This window comes from Camelus ferus, chromosome 12, assembly GCF_009834535.1.
Source record: "Camelus ferus isolate YT-003-E chromosome 12, BCGSAC_Cfer_1.0, whole genome shotgun sequence".
In the NCBI taxonomy this organism is placed as follows: Eukaryota; Metazoa; Chordata; class Mammalia; order Artiodactyla; family Camelidae; genus Camelus; species Camelus ferus.
In genome coordinates, this window is record NC_045707.1 from 48,035,856 (window position 1) to 48,052,338 (window position 16,483).

A 16,483-nucleotide genomic window follows, 5' to 3' on the forward strand; every position below is an offset into this window, starting at 1 on the left:
GTTTATGAACTCTTTCCCAGAATGATATTTTTATAAATGCACAAATGAAAATACATTGCATTGCAAAGGAAACCAATTGCCTTGTACCTTGGTTAACAATGTTAATTCATTTCTGCAGACCCTGCTGTTAAGTGAAGTCTTTAAATTAAAAAAAAAAAATACTCCATTAATTCTAATGGGTAAATTTATTATGTATTACATCTTAACCTAAGACACCCAAACCATTTTCTTTGTTTGTTTGTTTTCAAACCATTTTCAAAGATTTAAATATATATATGTAATACAGATATAAAGATATGTATCATGTATATCCTCACACACATATATGTAATGAAGGTAATTTTGTATAAGCAATAATAAAGAATTTAAAAATTTGAAAGTAAGCAAACATAGTAACCCAGTGAAGGTTTATTGTACTCACCAAAGGAAGAAGAGATGATTGGATAGTGAGTGATATATGTACAGGGAGGGAGTACGGGAGTTTGGAATTGAAAACCTCATTATTCTTTCTGCACAAATTTCTTCACAAGGTTTTCAGTCCTTTGAAATTGGAGATCATTATTATTGAGGTCAAATTTTGCTTAAAATAAGCTAAAAATTTATCTCTAGAGCAAAAATAAAAGCAAAACACATGCACACAACAGACCAAAGTGTTGTAAGAAATGGAGATGCTATGTCTTCATCTCTTGTTTGCTGTTCACAGGCAAAGCAAACATGTTTGTGTTCATCCAAACATAGCAATTTGTTCTGATATAGATTTGTTCCCTATGATACTTTGACTACAGAAAACTCTGTTGAATGAATTGGTGAGTACTTCTTTGCCTGAGATCATAATATTGACTCAATTTCTCACAGTATATGTACTTAGTGTATTTTGGGTAAAATTTTTCTTTATGATGGAAATAAAAAGAAGTTTGCCTAAGTTATATGACTTCTTAAGGGTTATATTGCTGAAAGGTCATTAATTGAACATTCATTTGGTGAGGCACATCTGTTATTAGCTATTAGCATATTGATCTATAGACAAAACTTGAGGAAACCATGGATTCGGGGAGAGGTTAAAAAAAAAAAAAACTGAACAAACAGACACAAATCCCCGCCTCTAAGGAGCTTATATTCTTCACAGTCTACATGGATGATAATTCCATTCGTGGGGTCAATTTGTGCAGCTCACAGAAGGTGCATTTTGTCCCTTATTTACGGTCCCATCACAACACAGTCCTCCTCAAAATCAAAGTCCCAAGGAAGTACAGTTATCCCATTAAAGGTTTATTTACTTAGATGTTTACCATATCCTCCAGAATCTTCTGTCATGATCATTTATTCCCTGCTACTTGACCTGGATCAGGAATAGGCAAAGTATTGCCCAAGGGCTAAGTCCATTACCTCCTGTTTTTGCAGAGTTTGATTGGATCACACCCACTGCTGATTTTGTTTATGGCTACTTCTGCACTGCAATAGCAGAATTGAATAAATGTGACAAAGATTCTGTAACCCACAAAGTAAAAAATATGTACTATCTGGCTCCTTATTTTAAAAAAAACAAACAAAGTTTGCCCATCCTGATCTAGATTACTAGTGTTTCAAGTACTGTTGAACATTTAAGCAGATCTAAAGAAGCTTCTTAGGAGATGTGGCCTTGGTTACAGATTTACTTATAGCTCTCCTATAAAGCAATCTTCCGGATAAGATTAACATCTTTTTAAAAAAATGTTTTTCTTAGGGGAGAGGTAATTGGGTTTATTTATTTATTTATCTTTTTAAAGGAGGTACTGGGGAATGAACCCAGGACCTCATGCATGCTAAGCAGGCACTCTACCACTGAGCTATATCCTCCCCACAAGATTAATATCTTAAAGCAGTTTACAAGGTGCCTCAGGCTCTGGCCTCACATGCTTTTCCAGTCTTATCTTTGGTCTCTCTCCTCTTACTCTCCCTGTTAGGACTACAGGGTTCTGCTTTTAGCAGACCTCTGTTCTCTCTGTAAATTGTTTCCTCAGTCTGGAGAGCAGCTCTCATCCCCTGCAGATCCCATCCAGGTTAACTCGTCCTCATCTTCAGATTTCTGACTAAAGATTGGTTCTGTAGGAAGGATTTCTGATTGTCCTTCTGATCGTCCCTTTTTCCCATCCTTTAGGTTAGACTTTCATACCTCCTGTATTTCTTTTATACAACAATTTTCAGAATGGCAAATATATACTTCCTTAGACTGTTTAATTAATTTCAGTCTTCCTACCAGATTCCATAAGGTTTGGAACAGGTCTATTCTATTTGTGGATGGGTCTTCAATGTTTAGCCGGTACCTTGTTGATCAATCTAATCTGTGGGATGAACTAACTCTATAGAACACTTATACATGAGATATTTAGCAGTGAACTTGTTCTTAGCTCTCATTGGGAATGACAAGTTAAGAATGTACTATCTAAAAAAAAAAAAAAGAATGCACTACCTGAAGCATGTTTCCCTATATGTTTTATAAAATAATTAAAGTGTTTCCATATTATAAATTTATAAATTTATCAGAGTTTAATGTTACTACATTTTGTGTCTTTTTTTTTTTTTTTTTTTTTTAGTTAGCAAAAGCAATATACTTTATTGTGTTTCTCTTTTTCCTGGACACCAATAAGCTCAAAAGTAAGTGTATTGCTTATTTATAGCAACATTCTCCAAACTCTACTTTCTTTACATAGCTTATTAGACTTTTTATTTATTTATTTTAGAAAACCTGTTAAATATCTGCTTGTCAAGTTGCCTCAGTTTTGCCTAATTATATCTTGATCCTTTTTAAGACTCATAACTTTTCACATTGGAGTAAATCCAAAAAGTTGAAAAATAGCACCTCTCCGGTCTGAACAATTGCTAAGAATGGAAACTACAACCAGATTCCAGTGGTTCTAATTGTCCAGATTGAAATGATATGACTATCTTAGGTGTGGGGGAGAGTGGTGTCCTTGAAGTCACTTTAAAAAAACAAAAAAGCCAGCAGAATAAACTGGAGTCGGTTATCCATTTTTCATAGAGTTCGAACAACTTATTAATACTCTGTGGTAGCAACTAGACAAAACTTGGCTTCTCATGCCATACATACAGGGGATGGCCTTGCCTGTGCATATCTAGTTTGAAAACTTGAACCTGCTAGGTCACTGCTTGCTTCCCTGTAGGCTGGCTTTCAAGTTACTTCTCTTGCCTCCCTAAATATAGCAGAGGGAGTTGGAGGGAGGGAGGGATGGGAAAGGAGGTGACTTAAAAGAGCTCATCTGTTTGGGAGGTGGGGGAATTTAATCATAAGTTTGCACTCTCTTCAGATGATTAGACAATGAGTGTTTATAAAATCAAGAAAAATGTTTCTCCCCCCAGAGTTTTCTTTTCAAAGACTTCTCTGTGCACTCTGGCTAATTTAAAAAGAGCCCCATAGGGTGCTTATTTTTTTACACATATATTGCCAGAGTAGTTCCTGTTTTGGTTTAAATGTGTTCCTTCTTTTTACTCAGATGAAAGAGAACTTTCTTTAAAAAGGACTTGTCTGCTGACTTTGTTTGTTAGAATGAGCCTAAATAAAGCTTCTGTTAAGGGTTTAACTGTTTAGCTAAATCCTCTCAGCTAAATTATCTGGCAGATTTTCATTCATTGTTGGACGATGTAACTTGAGTGTTCTTATTACCCACTTTCCTACCTGAAATTTCTGCCTCAGCTGAGGACTCCTCTGAAGAGAATGTCTGGAGGAAAGAGCTTTTTTCTCTCAATTCAGTTGGCTTATTCTTTGTGCAGTTGATGTTGGGGTGTGGGTGTGTGAATATGTGAGGCACCAAAAGTGAGCAAATCATTAATTCTGCAGCAGGCAATGGCCTGGGAGAGGAGTGGCTGGGTCAACCTATGGAGAAATTGTTACCCCAAAAGGGGAAGGGAAAAGACCCAAGTTCTTGCCTTACCTGAAGTATATGAATTCAGACAGGATATGGAGTGTTGTGTAATGAAAGATTTTAAAGGATTTATTTAGCAAAGGGAAAGTACACCTCTAAGAATGGGAGGCGGGCTGATCCAAGGGAGGAAAAGCGGCGGTCTTTGCCCCTTCTCTTATACCCTGGCTTAGAGGTGGTCTTTTGATTGATTGATGGCTCTTGCCCCTGGAGTGCTTAGTCATGTTTGTCCTCTTTCTGCATGTCTTTACCCATGATTCACTCAGAAAAACCCATGGGGGTGGAGGGCCTAAACCTAATGCTAATTATATTACAGTGAGCATTGGGTTATGTCCAGTTAGGTCCTTCTCACTACCTCACAGTTTCGGCTATCAGGTTCTAACTTGGGTTTCTTGCTGACGCTCTTTTAGAGGAAGTAAAGCCCCTTTATGCTGGAGGCGGGTATAATGCCATCTTGCAGACCATCATCTCTCTCCTCCACTTTATCTGCCTGGTGCCCCACTCATCTAACTACCTAACAAAATGACATCTCAAAGCCTTTAGAGAGGGTAGAAAAATGTCTAAAGGGGAGAGGCTGTGGAAAGGGGAGGTAGAAGAAGCCCCCAAAGTTGGCCCCTGTCAGCCTAACGTTAAGCTTTCTTAATGCGGAATTTTATTCAAGAGGAAAGATAGAACAGGAGGAAGGAAGGAAGCAAAGAAGGAAGGAAGAAAGGAGTTCCTTGATACATGCTGATGACTGATGAAACTCAAAAACATTAAAACGTGAAAAAAAAAAAAAAAGAAACTCAGAAACATTATCCTGAGTGAAGCAGGCAGATACAAGAGACCACATATTGTATGATTTCATTTATATAAAATGTCCAGAATAGGCAAACCTATAGAGATAGAAAGTAGGTTAGTGGTTTCCTGGGACCGGCAGGGCCAGGGGTGAGATAGAGATTTTGTTGAGGGAGATGAAAATATTCAGAAACTGATTATGGGGATGGCTGCACAACTTGGTAAATTAACTCAAAATCATTGAATTGTACAATTGAAATGGGTGAATTTTATTATATGTAAAATGTGTCTCAATAAAGCTCTTTTTAAAAAATGGGAGAATATCATTTGTTCAAAGGGACTAAGGATAGAACTTTGGAGGATAAAGATAGAAGTGCCCTTCTTGACTGTCATAGTCCACATCATCTAAAGATTGTATGGACAACTTTGTTTCTACAAGGGAGAAAACCATGAAAAGAACCATTCCTGAGGGCTTTAATGCTGTATTTCTTACTACTATTTCCATGTTTGAAATCTCCTTGTGCAAGAAACAGTAAGGTCAGACATTAAAAACAGCAGGGAGACCATTCCTTGAGTCTGAAGATCATCATCACAGTCAATATTCAAATCAGTTTTCAGAAGATGAGACTGTTTCTTACATTTTGCTCAATGAAAAGATTTAAAGAAGAGGCCTCCACTAAAAAACATGCAAATATAGAATGTTTTCAACAAATGCAATATGCTAATAAAGGATCCTTTGCTTTCACATTCAACTAAATCAAATTGTGAATATTATCTAGGCTGAAGATTGCTTCTGCATCATTTATAAGTACTTACTAATCAAAAGAACACAAGATAATGGGAAGTTTCTCACTTTATCCCCTTCAGAAAATAAATTCATTTTGACATGCTAATCATAACCTTTTTTTTCCTTTAGAGGACTTCTCCATGGCTAGAATATAATCTTGTCAGGAATTTGGCTCAGTCTAACTTGCTGTGCCCCATAAATGAATACATCCCAAGTTACATTCTCCAATGGGATTTCAACCTTTGAATTCCTGCTAAAGTACAGCCACATGCATGATGGTTTCCACAATCACATTGGACATCTCTGTGTAGGACCTCTGTTTATTGCACTTACTTTTGCAACTTGAATATTCCTTTGTTTTAGTCAGCTACCTAATTTTAAAGGAATGATGTGACATCACTTTAATGCATGTAAATGTTAATCAACTTTGAGATTTTAAATTCAAGTTCTTTAAAAAGGGCAAGTTACTGCTTTTCTTGGAAGTGAAAAATAAAAGCATGAGCTATGCTAATATTTGATTTGATGATTATTTTACCAAGCTTCCTGAGTATTTTCTCTCTTGAGAATAATACATGGACATCATTATATGTTCTAGCTTGCCTAATGTCTCAGAAGCTGAGAAGAATCCATTTTATCCAAATTGTAGAACCTCAGAAAAGCAAATAACAACTCAACATAAAATTTATTTGATACACAAAGATAGTTTTTACATATTAAACTAGAATGCCAATTTTTTCTTTTAAAGGACAAGATGTATGTTTGAGATAGTATATGCCTAGATAAAAAGTTTGTTTGCTGATTTTGAATTATAGAATTTTGCCCTCGCTTTTTTAAAGCAGTTGTTCTGAAACATTAGTGCCTAAATAGTTGAACCCCCTCCACCCCCACCCCCTTAGAGTTTCTGATTTAGTAGGTCTAGAACCAAAAGTTTGTATTACTATCAATTTCCTGGGGGTGGAGTTGAGGTGGCTGGTCTTGGGATCACATTTTGAACCCCCTTACCCTCAACCCTATTAGTTTGAAGGGAAGAGGAGGTCCATTTGCTCCATATTCAGAAAGTTATAAATAACTGTAGGCCAAGATTATAACTTGTAAGAACTTTATGTTATTCCTTAAAGTCTGCAATTTTCCTAAGTTGATTCATAGCATCTGTCTCTTTCTCCACACTACTGTTAAACCTTAAAACTGAAATAGATTGTTGTCCACTGGGGAGATGGAGATAAACATCCAATAAACCTGAACACTGGGGGCATTGCCCCAGGAAACAGAGTAGTTGGTGATGGCTTTAAAAAGAAGAAAGTAAGTGGAATCATAGCGTTCTAGGGAAAAGAAGGAAAGAAGGTCGTGGAAGGAGGGTTGGCTTTGAAAAATGGCCCGAGGCTTAACAATAGGAAGGTCAGTGACAATTCCTATAGGGCAAGCAATCAAGTTCAGCAGTGCCCTCCAGAGACAGACACAAAACCAGCCCTTCTTGCTGCCCTGCAGCCCTCCACCTGAGCTCTCAGAGGTCACCGGTCTCTCCTTAGTTGCTGGGGAAGAGGGACTGTGGGCCTGACCCGCTTCCTAGTTCCTCCTGCCAATTTAGACCAAAGGAGAAGTAAGATGCTTAGTTTAAAATAGAAGATATTTTTGCTGCTTTATCTGCCCCTAGGGATAATTTTCACTCCAGTGAAATTATTTTATTTGCAGATTAATGTTTTAATATGTCCTTTGATTCATTTTTCAGTGAGCCTTTTAAGAAATGTAGCTGTATTTTTTAGACTGTGTTAGCCAGAAGTCTCTCAAGCTGCTTTGAGTTTTGTTTTTATTTTTTCCTTCTACTGTCTCTACTCATCTCCAAAACGTTTTTCTGTCTTTATAAGGATTTATTTCTCATAGTCCCTTTAGAAAAGGTACTATCAGGAACTCACCTCCAGGTTTTGAAGTCTGTGACTTGAGAGTTCAAATCTGCTTATAAGACCTTGAGTAGATTACTTATTTTCTTTCTGATTGAAACCTCACATGTTAAATGTATGTGTTAATACATATGTTAATTATACTTACCTGGTGGTATTTCTGGGAGAATTAATTGGGATGCCTCCACACTTAGGGTGGTGTCTGGTGCACTGACAACAATGTTAATTTGTATGATCATTGTTATTGCTGCTGGGAGGCAACTCTTTAACCCTGTTTCTTCCCATTTTCTCCAAACAATCTGAACCACTTTAACAAGAAGTATTTTTGCTCTAAATCTGTACATGTCACCCTCTGATTTCTAGTTCTCTTGTGTTTCTTGAACCCCAGTTGATCTAAACCTAGTACAAGTGCCTTAATTTGTGCCATTGGATTCATACCTAAGCAAAGCAAGGCAGGTTGCCAGATGAGGAGGCTACTAAAAGTGGTCTTCCTGTGGGTAACCAAAAACAGAACAAACAAAAGGCATAAGCCTCTAGTAGAAGAGATAAGCCCATGTGAAAAGCTAAATTATTTAAAGATTTAAGTAAGAATTGGAGATAAAAATAGAAGTCACTTCAAATTATCCCTATTTAATACATCATCCTTAGGGCTTTCCAAAAAATAAATCTCATCATATCACTTCCCTGCCAAAAATACTCACCTCCCTCCCCCGACTCCCAGCACCCTATTCCCTTCTCTACCCACCAGCTTTTTCAACAATATTTATCTTCCTTATATTGGTTTAAGCCTTTAAGATACTCCAAAGTCACACCCCTCTTTTTCTTCCTTTCAGAGACCTTATTATGGGCCAACTTCACTGACTTAGCAGATACCATTCACTTTTGGGTCTTATTTCCTTCTGCCCCCAAACAGACACAAAATAAATGCCCTGTCTCTATTTGCTATTAACACTCCATACTTCGTCTCCTGCTTGAACCTATACTTGTTGGTTAAGCTGCAGGTTTTCTAAAGCAAGCACCAAGGACACCTAGTACTCTATCTGGAAGTAAATTCACAAGAAAGGTCACAATAGATAATACTTTAATGAATGCAGGCAGCTGACCTGCAACAGTGAGGCTCCCCCAGCTCAGCCTGGAAGTCTAAAGGTGCCTTCAGGGAAGGGAGGGCCCAGGTAGTGAATGAGACCTTTGCTGAGTGGGATTATACCAGCAGGTGGAGGAAAGCCTCCTGGACAAACTTGTGAACTGTAATACAGCCATTAAAAGAAAATCTGGAAACAACAACAACAACAACAAAAATCTGGGACTTTCCTAGCAATAATGCAGGAATCGTGGATCACAGAGATGAAGTGGGAGGCTGGAGTGTAGGGAGGATACCTCGTGAGCAATTTTAGGATGGAATGGCAGTATGAGAGAGCAGCACACAAGCAAGGGACACTCATAGGTAACCTGATGTAAAAATACCAAAGTGTGTCTGCATAGCACACAGGTAAACAAAGGAAGAAACCTTACATGGGAGCAGTGTGGACACTACCTCAAAGTATTTCTTAGGCAGCATATCCAGGTCTCTGATCTCCATTTCATTTGCTTTGGAAATGAAGTCTAGTTGTTTATCTACAAGAACAATTTATGCAATTATTGAACACCTCTAGCAGCCAGGAAGAAAGTCACAGAGTTGAGTTGCTTATCTTCTTTTAAATATTGGCTCTCCAATTTTAAGCAACAAAAACTATGTGATCTGTCACCTGACAAATTGCAAGTATTGTTTTTTGTTGTTGTTTGGGGTTTTTTTTGTGGGGTTTTTCTTTTTGTAAGTAATGGTTTTGATGGAACTCATTTGTATTTAGATGTCTGTTTAACACCAGTCAACCACATTTACTATGCATTAGGCTGTTTCTTAAGCATTAGGGGTACAATAATGAATGACAGAAGATGGCTGCTCTGTAAGATTTATAGACTAGAAAGGCAGAGGGACTAGTAAACATAGTAAATCTAGTATGTCTGATCAGTACCAGAGCCTGGGCGAGGGGAAGCACAATACTATAGATATTTACTCAAGTCCAGAAGTCAGGGAAGGCTTCTTGGAAGATGAGCAGAAATTAGCTAGGGAAAGGGGAGATGGGGGACATATCCCAGGTAGTTGGAATAGCATATAAAATGAAGAGCCTAATAGCTTAACTTACTGCTATCATGTTCATAGATTAATAGTTTAGATGAGTTCCCAAATGATGAAATGCAAAAGGTGACATTTAGTGACTTAAAATTTATTCAATTAAAAAGACCATGCTTTATTCTGATATGGATACCTCTCCTACTTTAGGGATGTTAAAATGTTATCTTTTCCACAAAATGATAATGATAGCAGATGATAATGTCATTTAAAAAAAATCTTTAAATCTTTATGGACGTTTTGTCAGTCTGTAAATTTTATTACCCTATGCAGCAGAGAAAGAAGTTCATTCTCCCCTCCCTTATTTAAATGTTTATTTTTTTTCTCTCCCTCTTTTTGGTTAAATAACACAATACTCAAAAAGTCTACAAGGAATTCTAATTTGTTAGTCCAGAGCAAACTGTTTTAGTAACATTTGAGCAGAGGGATGGGAATGTATACACCCAGCCCTTTGAAATTCTAGTTAGTTGTCTTATAGTTTCATCTATGGAAAGCAGTTTCTGAATTCTCAAGCACTCCAAAGACGTAGACATTTGTTACTTGCAAACTTATTTTGAAACCCAGGTTCATTTTCTGGATTATTTTGACATAATTCCTATTTTTTTTTTTTAGTGTTTTGATTGAAAATTTTCTAGGTTTTAGAAATTAATTTAATAATTATCAAATTGCTTGATGATAATATACATAAGCCAATATATATATTTGAATGTTTACTTAGTGCTGAAGTCATTCCATTTAGTCCTCACAACAGCCTTTACATATTTTAGGAGATTACAATGCAGAGAGGTTAAATAACTTGCCTAAGGACATAGAGCCAAGAGTTGGGTTTGTGAATAGTTGGGAATGCCTGTAGCTTACCGTATCAACAAGATGAGAAGTGCCTTTATAAATTCAAAATCTGTCAAGAAATACCTGCTTGTTTCTTGAATGGGAAGAGCCTTACTAAACTTCTGGAAAGCTATGACTAAACATATATATGTCCAGATTTGAAAACTATTAGCAGTTAATATTATGCACTGTATAAAGCTTGCATTTAGGACCAATATTTATTTCCATTTTTTTTCTTGAGTGCTCACTAGATCCCCCAGATAAAAGAGTTCTTTCTTAAATTCATTTGTCTCTTAAAGGAATGATTTAAGGTGGGAAACCCACACATACAAAAAAAACCAAAAAACAGTGGGGAGAAAACCCTTCAAGGATATGTGAGTTTAACTTTCTCTTAACTCTATTGAATAGATTTTAATCTTTTTTAAAATTTTTCGTGAGGGGGAGGGAGGTAATTAGGTTTATTTATTTTATTGCTTCTTCGTGGAGGTACCGGGGATTGAACCCAAGACCTCCTGCATGCTAAGCAGGCACTCTTATCACTGAGCTATACCCTCCCCCTTGAACTGACTTTAGAAAGCTTTCAGAAAGGGTTCAGCTGCTGCTTTGGGAAGGCAGTTAAAGTAGTGGACATTTCACAGCATATGCAAATGTCAAATCATTACACAGTACACCTGAAACTAACATAATATTGTACATCAAATGTATTTCAATGAAGGAAAAAAAAAAACTAGTGGAGAGAACACCGGCTTGGGTGTTCAGATCCTAGCATTTTGTTAACTTCATTATTTCGGTTTTGTAGATGAGTCAGTTTAAGCTTAAAATTATTAGGAGTCCAAATTGGAGACCAGGCTTACAGGAGAAAAACTTCCGCCTGATTTCTGATCTAATGTTCAAATCACTGATGATGTAAGGAAAATGAACAGAGCAGACGATTAAGGGTGGGTGGAGTTCGGAGGGATATCAGAAAATCTTGTTTTAGGGCAATGGTAATTTTAAGGATTTATTTCTGTTTCCCTATCTCATTTTTGAGTAGTAAATGAAGTTTCACATCCCTAGTGAAGCAATTACCATGACGTTTATTTTTAAGCACAGTGCTATCTGAAAGTCCTAGAAGGAAACAAATTACCTATTTACCATTATGTTTTGATGCATTTATCCAAAGAAAATACTTTCACAGACGTCATTGCTTTTAACAATACTATCTTTTAAAGTATTTACTTCATATATACTACCTAATTATTGCGTATGAATGAAAAAATAGCCTAGAAGTTATTGATTTCATTTAAACAATAAAATGTTTTCTCCTTCCGCTTTATAGCAGATTCTACTTTTGCTTCATTTCTATACCCTCTGGCTCAGTTTTTGAGAAGAAAAAAACAAACAAACAAAAAAAACCCTCGAAGTGATATGTTTTGCAATATTGATGACCAGCTAAGCTCAGGATATTTATTTCCATCTGGTAGAGTTCAACTTCTGCCTCTTGTTTGCTTTCTCCATCTGCCCAGCTCACCATCTTTTTTCCCCCTCCTCCTTAATGGAGTTCGTTCGGTTTAACCCTCTCTTAGGCCTAATCATTTCAAGAGGCTCATGCCTTCGTACCAGTCTCTTTCTCCCGTAGTTTTGCAAGCTCGATTTTAACCTAAATGTTTGCGCCTCATAGTTTCAGAGCCTTCAAATTTTATTTTTATATTCTTGTTTTTATAAAGAACAGCAGAACTCTAAGGCTCGGACAGTTATTCGGATTAGGGGGAAAAAAAAAAGGAAACAACCCTCGATTTTGTGTGTAAAGGGCGTATAATGCGTTATGTAGATTTTTTTCTTTCTATAGAGTAAACTTGTTACAGTTGACGGTATTAATCTTCAATAACAGGTTTTCTTATCAGTGTTAAGCTGGATTCAGTAAGGTCTGCACTCTTCCTTCCTTTGATTTCTGATGTTACTGAAACAGCAACCACAAAAAGCTTACTAACCTTTTATTTATTTTGCAATTTAACTTTGACAAAGACCTCCCCCCACCCCACCCCTCCCTAAGGGTAGAGCAGTTCTCTGCAAGAACTGGACTGCCGAGGCTGCAGAATGCCCTGCGAGCGCCGGTTCCCTCCACTTTTCTCTGCACTCGCTGCATCCTCAGCACGGGTACCCGCATCCGGCTGCGCCGTATGCTCCCTTCGCTTCAGGAGCCAGTCACGTAGACCCAGGGACGCGCATGGGATGTAAACACTGAGTATGCGAGCCGGCAGGCGCTGAGGACTTGCAGCCCGATCCGTGCCGCCGGCGCGGGTGTGGATAGCCTGAGCAGGGCGGCTTTTATCTGCACAGCATTAAACCTCCTCGCAGACGAGCCCGGGCAGCGCACTCTTGTAGGGGATGCGCTGGCGCCGCGCCTAGAGTTGCTGGAGCTGGAAGGAGGGGCTAGGACTGGGGGCGGGGCTTTCACACGCGCACCCTCGGATTCCTCGGTCCCCAGCTACTTCTCCCCCCTTCTCCCGCCGCCACTCGGGGGTTTATTTGTTTACAAGCGGATTACGTCAGCTCCTCCCTCTCTTCCCGGCCTCTGGACCCGCCCCCTGGCCCCTTTTTCCCGCCCCCGGCGGCTCCGAATCTGCTTGCGTCACAATGGTGCGATCTCCGGATTGGCTGGAGTCGGCCGTCACGCTCCAGCTACGCCACTTCCTTTCCGCGGCGCTATAAAAAGTGCTGCACGGCTCCTGCATCTCTTCGCCCGTCGGAGCTGGAAATGCAACTGTTTGGTTTTTCGGGGGCTGTAGAGCTGGAGGCGGAGGCGGCTGAGGAGTTCCGAGCGATGTGACCAGATCGCCATCGCTCGACTCTTCCTCTCTCCTGCCGCCTCCTGTCTCGAAAATAACTTTTTCACTATAAAGGAGAAAAAAAAAGTAGGCGTCCGCCCCACACGCCCTCTTCCCTCAGCCCTCTGACCTGTGAGGGAGCCCGGGGTGGCCGCTCCGCCGTCGGGGCCGCGCCGCCGAGCCCCGGCCGCCCCGGGCTGCCCCCGCCCGCCGCCCCCATGCATCCCTTCTACACCCGGGCCGCCACCATGATAGGCGAGATCGCCGCCGCTGTGTCCTTCATCTCCAAGTTTCTCCGCACCAAGGGGCTCACGAGCGAGCGACAGCTGCAGACTTTCAGCCAGAGCCTTCAGGAGCTGCTGGCAGGTGAGCGGGCCTCGGAGGGAGGGCGAGGGGCGCCGGGGCGTCGCGGCTTGACCTCCCCGGGCCGGGCCGTCGGGACCACGGGAGCCTCGGTAGCGTCCGGGCCGGCCGCGCTCGGGTCCGGCCGCGGGACTGTGGCTGGCGCTTCGGGGAGACTCTAACGGCGGGTCCCGGGGAGGGTTTGGGGGCTGGGCCGAGGGCGCCCCCTCCCCCCATTGCTGGCAAACGGATGGGAGAAGAAAACAGACGCACAACAAAGAAGCTAAAGCCGGCAGAGGCGGGAGCGGCGGTCCTCGGACGGTCCGCATATTTGGGGGACAAAGGAGCCGCAGGGCTGGGGTTGGTTCGATGCCCCCTCCCCCTAACCCCGACCAACCGTTGCTGACTTGGTCGCCGGGCCCCAGGGTGGGAAACGGCGCTGCTGCCCCAGAGCCAGCCCAGGACGGACGTGCTGTCTCCCGCGCCTCCTACTCCTGCCCATTAATCATCGGATTTGTCACTGGTACAATTACAGCCCTGCCCAGAGCGTTGTTTAGGGTTGCCTGTTTTTCTTTCCTTCGGGGTTAACAGTCCGGTTGCTATTCTCTTCTCCAAAGCCATAAACCCCATTGTGTGCGCGGCTGGGGTAGGGTGGAGAAAGTAAACACGTTCCCGCTGGCCGCCGGGGCAGTCCTACTGCCGGGCTGGCCGAGGCCGCGCGCCTGATTCCCGTTTTGGCGGCTCAACCGGTTGGTTCCGGGAGATTGTTTTGTCCCGTACTACTTTGTCATTTCTAAACCCCTGCTCGCTCGTTTCCCGACTCGGCACACACGCACAGCCGTGAATGCAATGCTGGGCATTTAAAAAAGTTGATAGTTAGCCTTTTCAAAGGAGCCAGCCGAAGAAAGAAGCTGAAACTACGGCGGGAGCTGGCAGTCACGATCTCTAAGCATTGTGTCTCTGTTCTTTTCTTCTGTAGAACATTATAAACATCACTGGTTCCCAGAAAAGCCGTGCAAGGGATCAGGTTACCGTTGTATTCGCATCAACCATAAAATGGATCCTCTGATTGGACAGGCAGCACAGCGGATTGGACTGAGCAGTCAGGAGCTGTTCAGGCTTCTCCCAAGTGAACTCACACTCTGGGTTGACCCCTATGAAGTGTCCTACAGAATTGGAGAGGATGGCTCCATCTGTGTGCTGTACGAGGCCTCACCAGCAGGAGGTAGCACCCAGAACAGCACCAACGTGCAAATGGTAGACAGCAGAATCAGCTGTAAGGAGGAACTTCTCTTGGGCAGAACAAGCCCTTCCAAAAACTACAATATGATGACTGTATCAGGTTAAGATATAGTCTATGGATGGATCATCTTATAATGGATGGATAAATTTGATTTTTGCTTTGGGTGGGCTCCTCTTGGGGATGGATTATGGAATTTAAACCATGTCACAGCTGTGAAGATCTGGCACAAGATAGAGTGGTAAAAAATTTTTTTTAAGTGACAGTGCCATAGTTTGGACAGTACCTTTCAATGATTTAATAGCCTGTGAGTCCAAGTAAATGATCACTTTATTTGCTAGGGAGTGATGTCTTAGGGTGGTTTCAGTTTCTCCCAGACATGATACCTAAATTTTTACATCAATCCCTTTAATGCAGATCTGTATTTCAAAGAACCTTTCTCTGCAGAGGAAATTTGCACTATTACACTTAAATTGTTATCCTTCTTGGCAGCTCAATAGGAAAGCTTAATATTTTCAACATGGTAGTACTGGAAATTTTATGACAAGACTTTTACCTAGCACTTAAATATGTATAAATGTACATAAGACAAACTAGTAAGCATGACCTGGGGAAATGGTCAGACCTTGTATTGTGTTTTTGGCCTTGACAGTAGCAAGTGACCCGAATTTGCCATGGCAACAGGCTTTAAAAAAGACCCTTAAAAAGACACTGTCTCAACTGTGGTGTTAGCACCAGCCAGCTCTCTGTACAGTTGCTAGCTTGTAGTTTTCTAAGACTGAGTAAACTTCTTATTTTTAGAAAGTGGAGGTCTGGTTTGTAACTTTCCTTGTACTTAATTGGGTAAAAGTCTTTTCCACAAACCACCATCTATTTTGTGAACTTTGTTAGTCATCTTTTATTTGGTAAATTATGAACTGGTGTAAATTTGTACAGTTCATGTATATTGATTGTGGCAAAGTTGTACAGATTTCTATATTTTGGATGAAAAAAATTTTTCTTCTCTCTATAATAAATTGTTTCTTATCTTGGCATTTTAATCAATCTCTTGTCATGATTATAGAGGTTCAGCTAAAAAATATTTCTCAGATGACTTAGGTTCTGTAAACTATGTGAATGTCAGTTGCACACCAGTCATGCTGAAAAACATTTGATAAGGAGTGAAGATCTATGTATGTATATTTAGATGTCTTAAAATTTCTAAAGTCAAAACATGGACACCTTCCCAAGCTAATCGCATGAAATGAGGATAAGAGACAAAGGTAACATCTACCAAAAAATGATGCCCAAAGGATTACATTTCATTGCTTCCCTGTTGAAGTGAAGATATAAATGTTCTATTCTGGCCCACCCTTGAAAAACAATTTTGCCCTATGGATTCCTTGTTCAATTAGAAAATCCTGGGGCAGGTGACCCCTAGTCCTAAAGAACAGGCTAATCACTGCAGAGACATTGGTTGCCTTTTGCCTTTCGTCAGCTGCAAGATTTGCATAAAAATCACTTAAACTGGAATTCAACAAAAGGTATGTTTATGAATTTTTATTCTGAAGTTGAAATACTGAGTTTTTTATTTTTAGACTTCTATGTCGGATAAATACTAAAGCTAAATGAAAATACTAAATCTAAATGAAAATACTAAGTCCACTACCTCGTATGATAGAGCTTTTTGATAATTGATTGGATGTAGAAGGATAGCATATTTTTTTTAGTGGAAATTGAA

General features: G+C 40.2%; 1 protein-coding gene and 1 long non-coding RNA gene across 2 annotated transcripts in view; both read left to right on the forward strand.

Moving 5' to 3' along the window:
* The window catches only part of LOC116667732, a 189,186-nt gene that overhangs the window by 87,827 nt on the left and 84,876 nt on the right, over positions 1 to 16,483 (forward strand). The gene's annotated exons all lie outside the window — the stretch shown is intronic.
* Positions 13,077 to 15,803, forward strand: BTG1 (BTG anti-proliferation factor 1). Its single transcript, XM_032493639.1, has 2 exons — positions 13,077 to 13,547; positions 14,503 to 15,803. Exons 1-2 carry the CDS (start codon positions 13,400 to 13,402, stop codon positions 14,868 to 14,870), a joined length of 516 nt encoding a protein of 171 aa, XP_032349530.1. The 5' UTR covers positions 13,077 to 13,399; the 3' UTR covers positions 14,871 to 15,803.

Bases quoted from the DNA above. Each gene is read 5' to 3' on its own strand.
- BTG1 (XM_032493639.1), top strand. From the start codon at position 13,400: ATGCATCCCTTCTACACCCGGGCCGCCACCATGATAGGCGAGATCGCC. The intron at 13,548-14,502 runs GTGAGCGGGCCT...TTTCTTCTGTAG, and splicing joins CCTTCAGGAGCTGCTGGCAG to AACATTATAAACATCACTGG.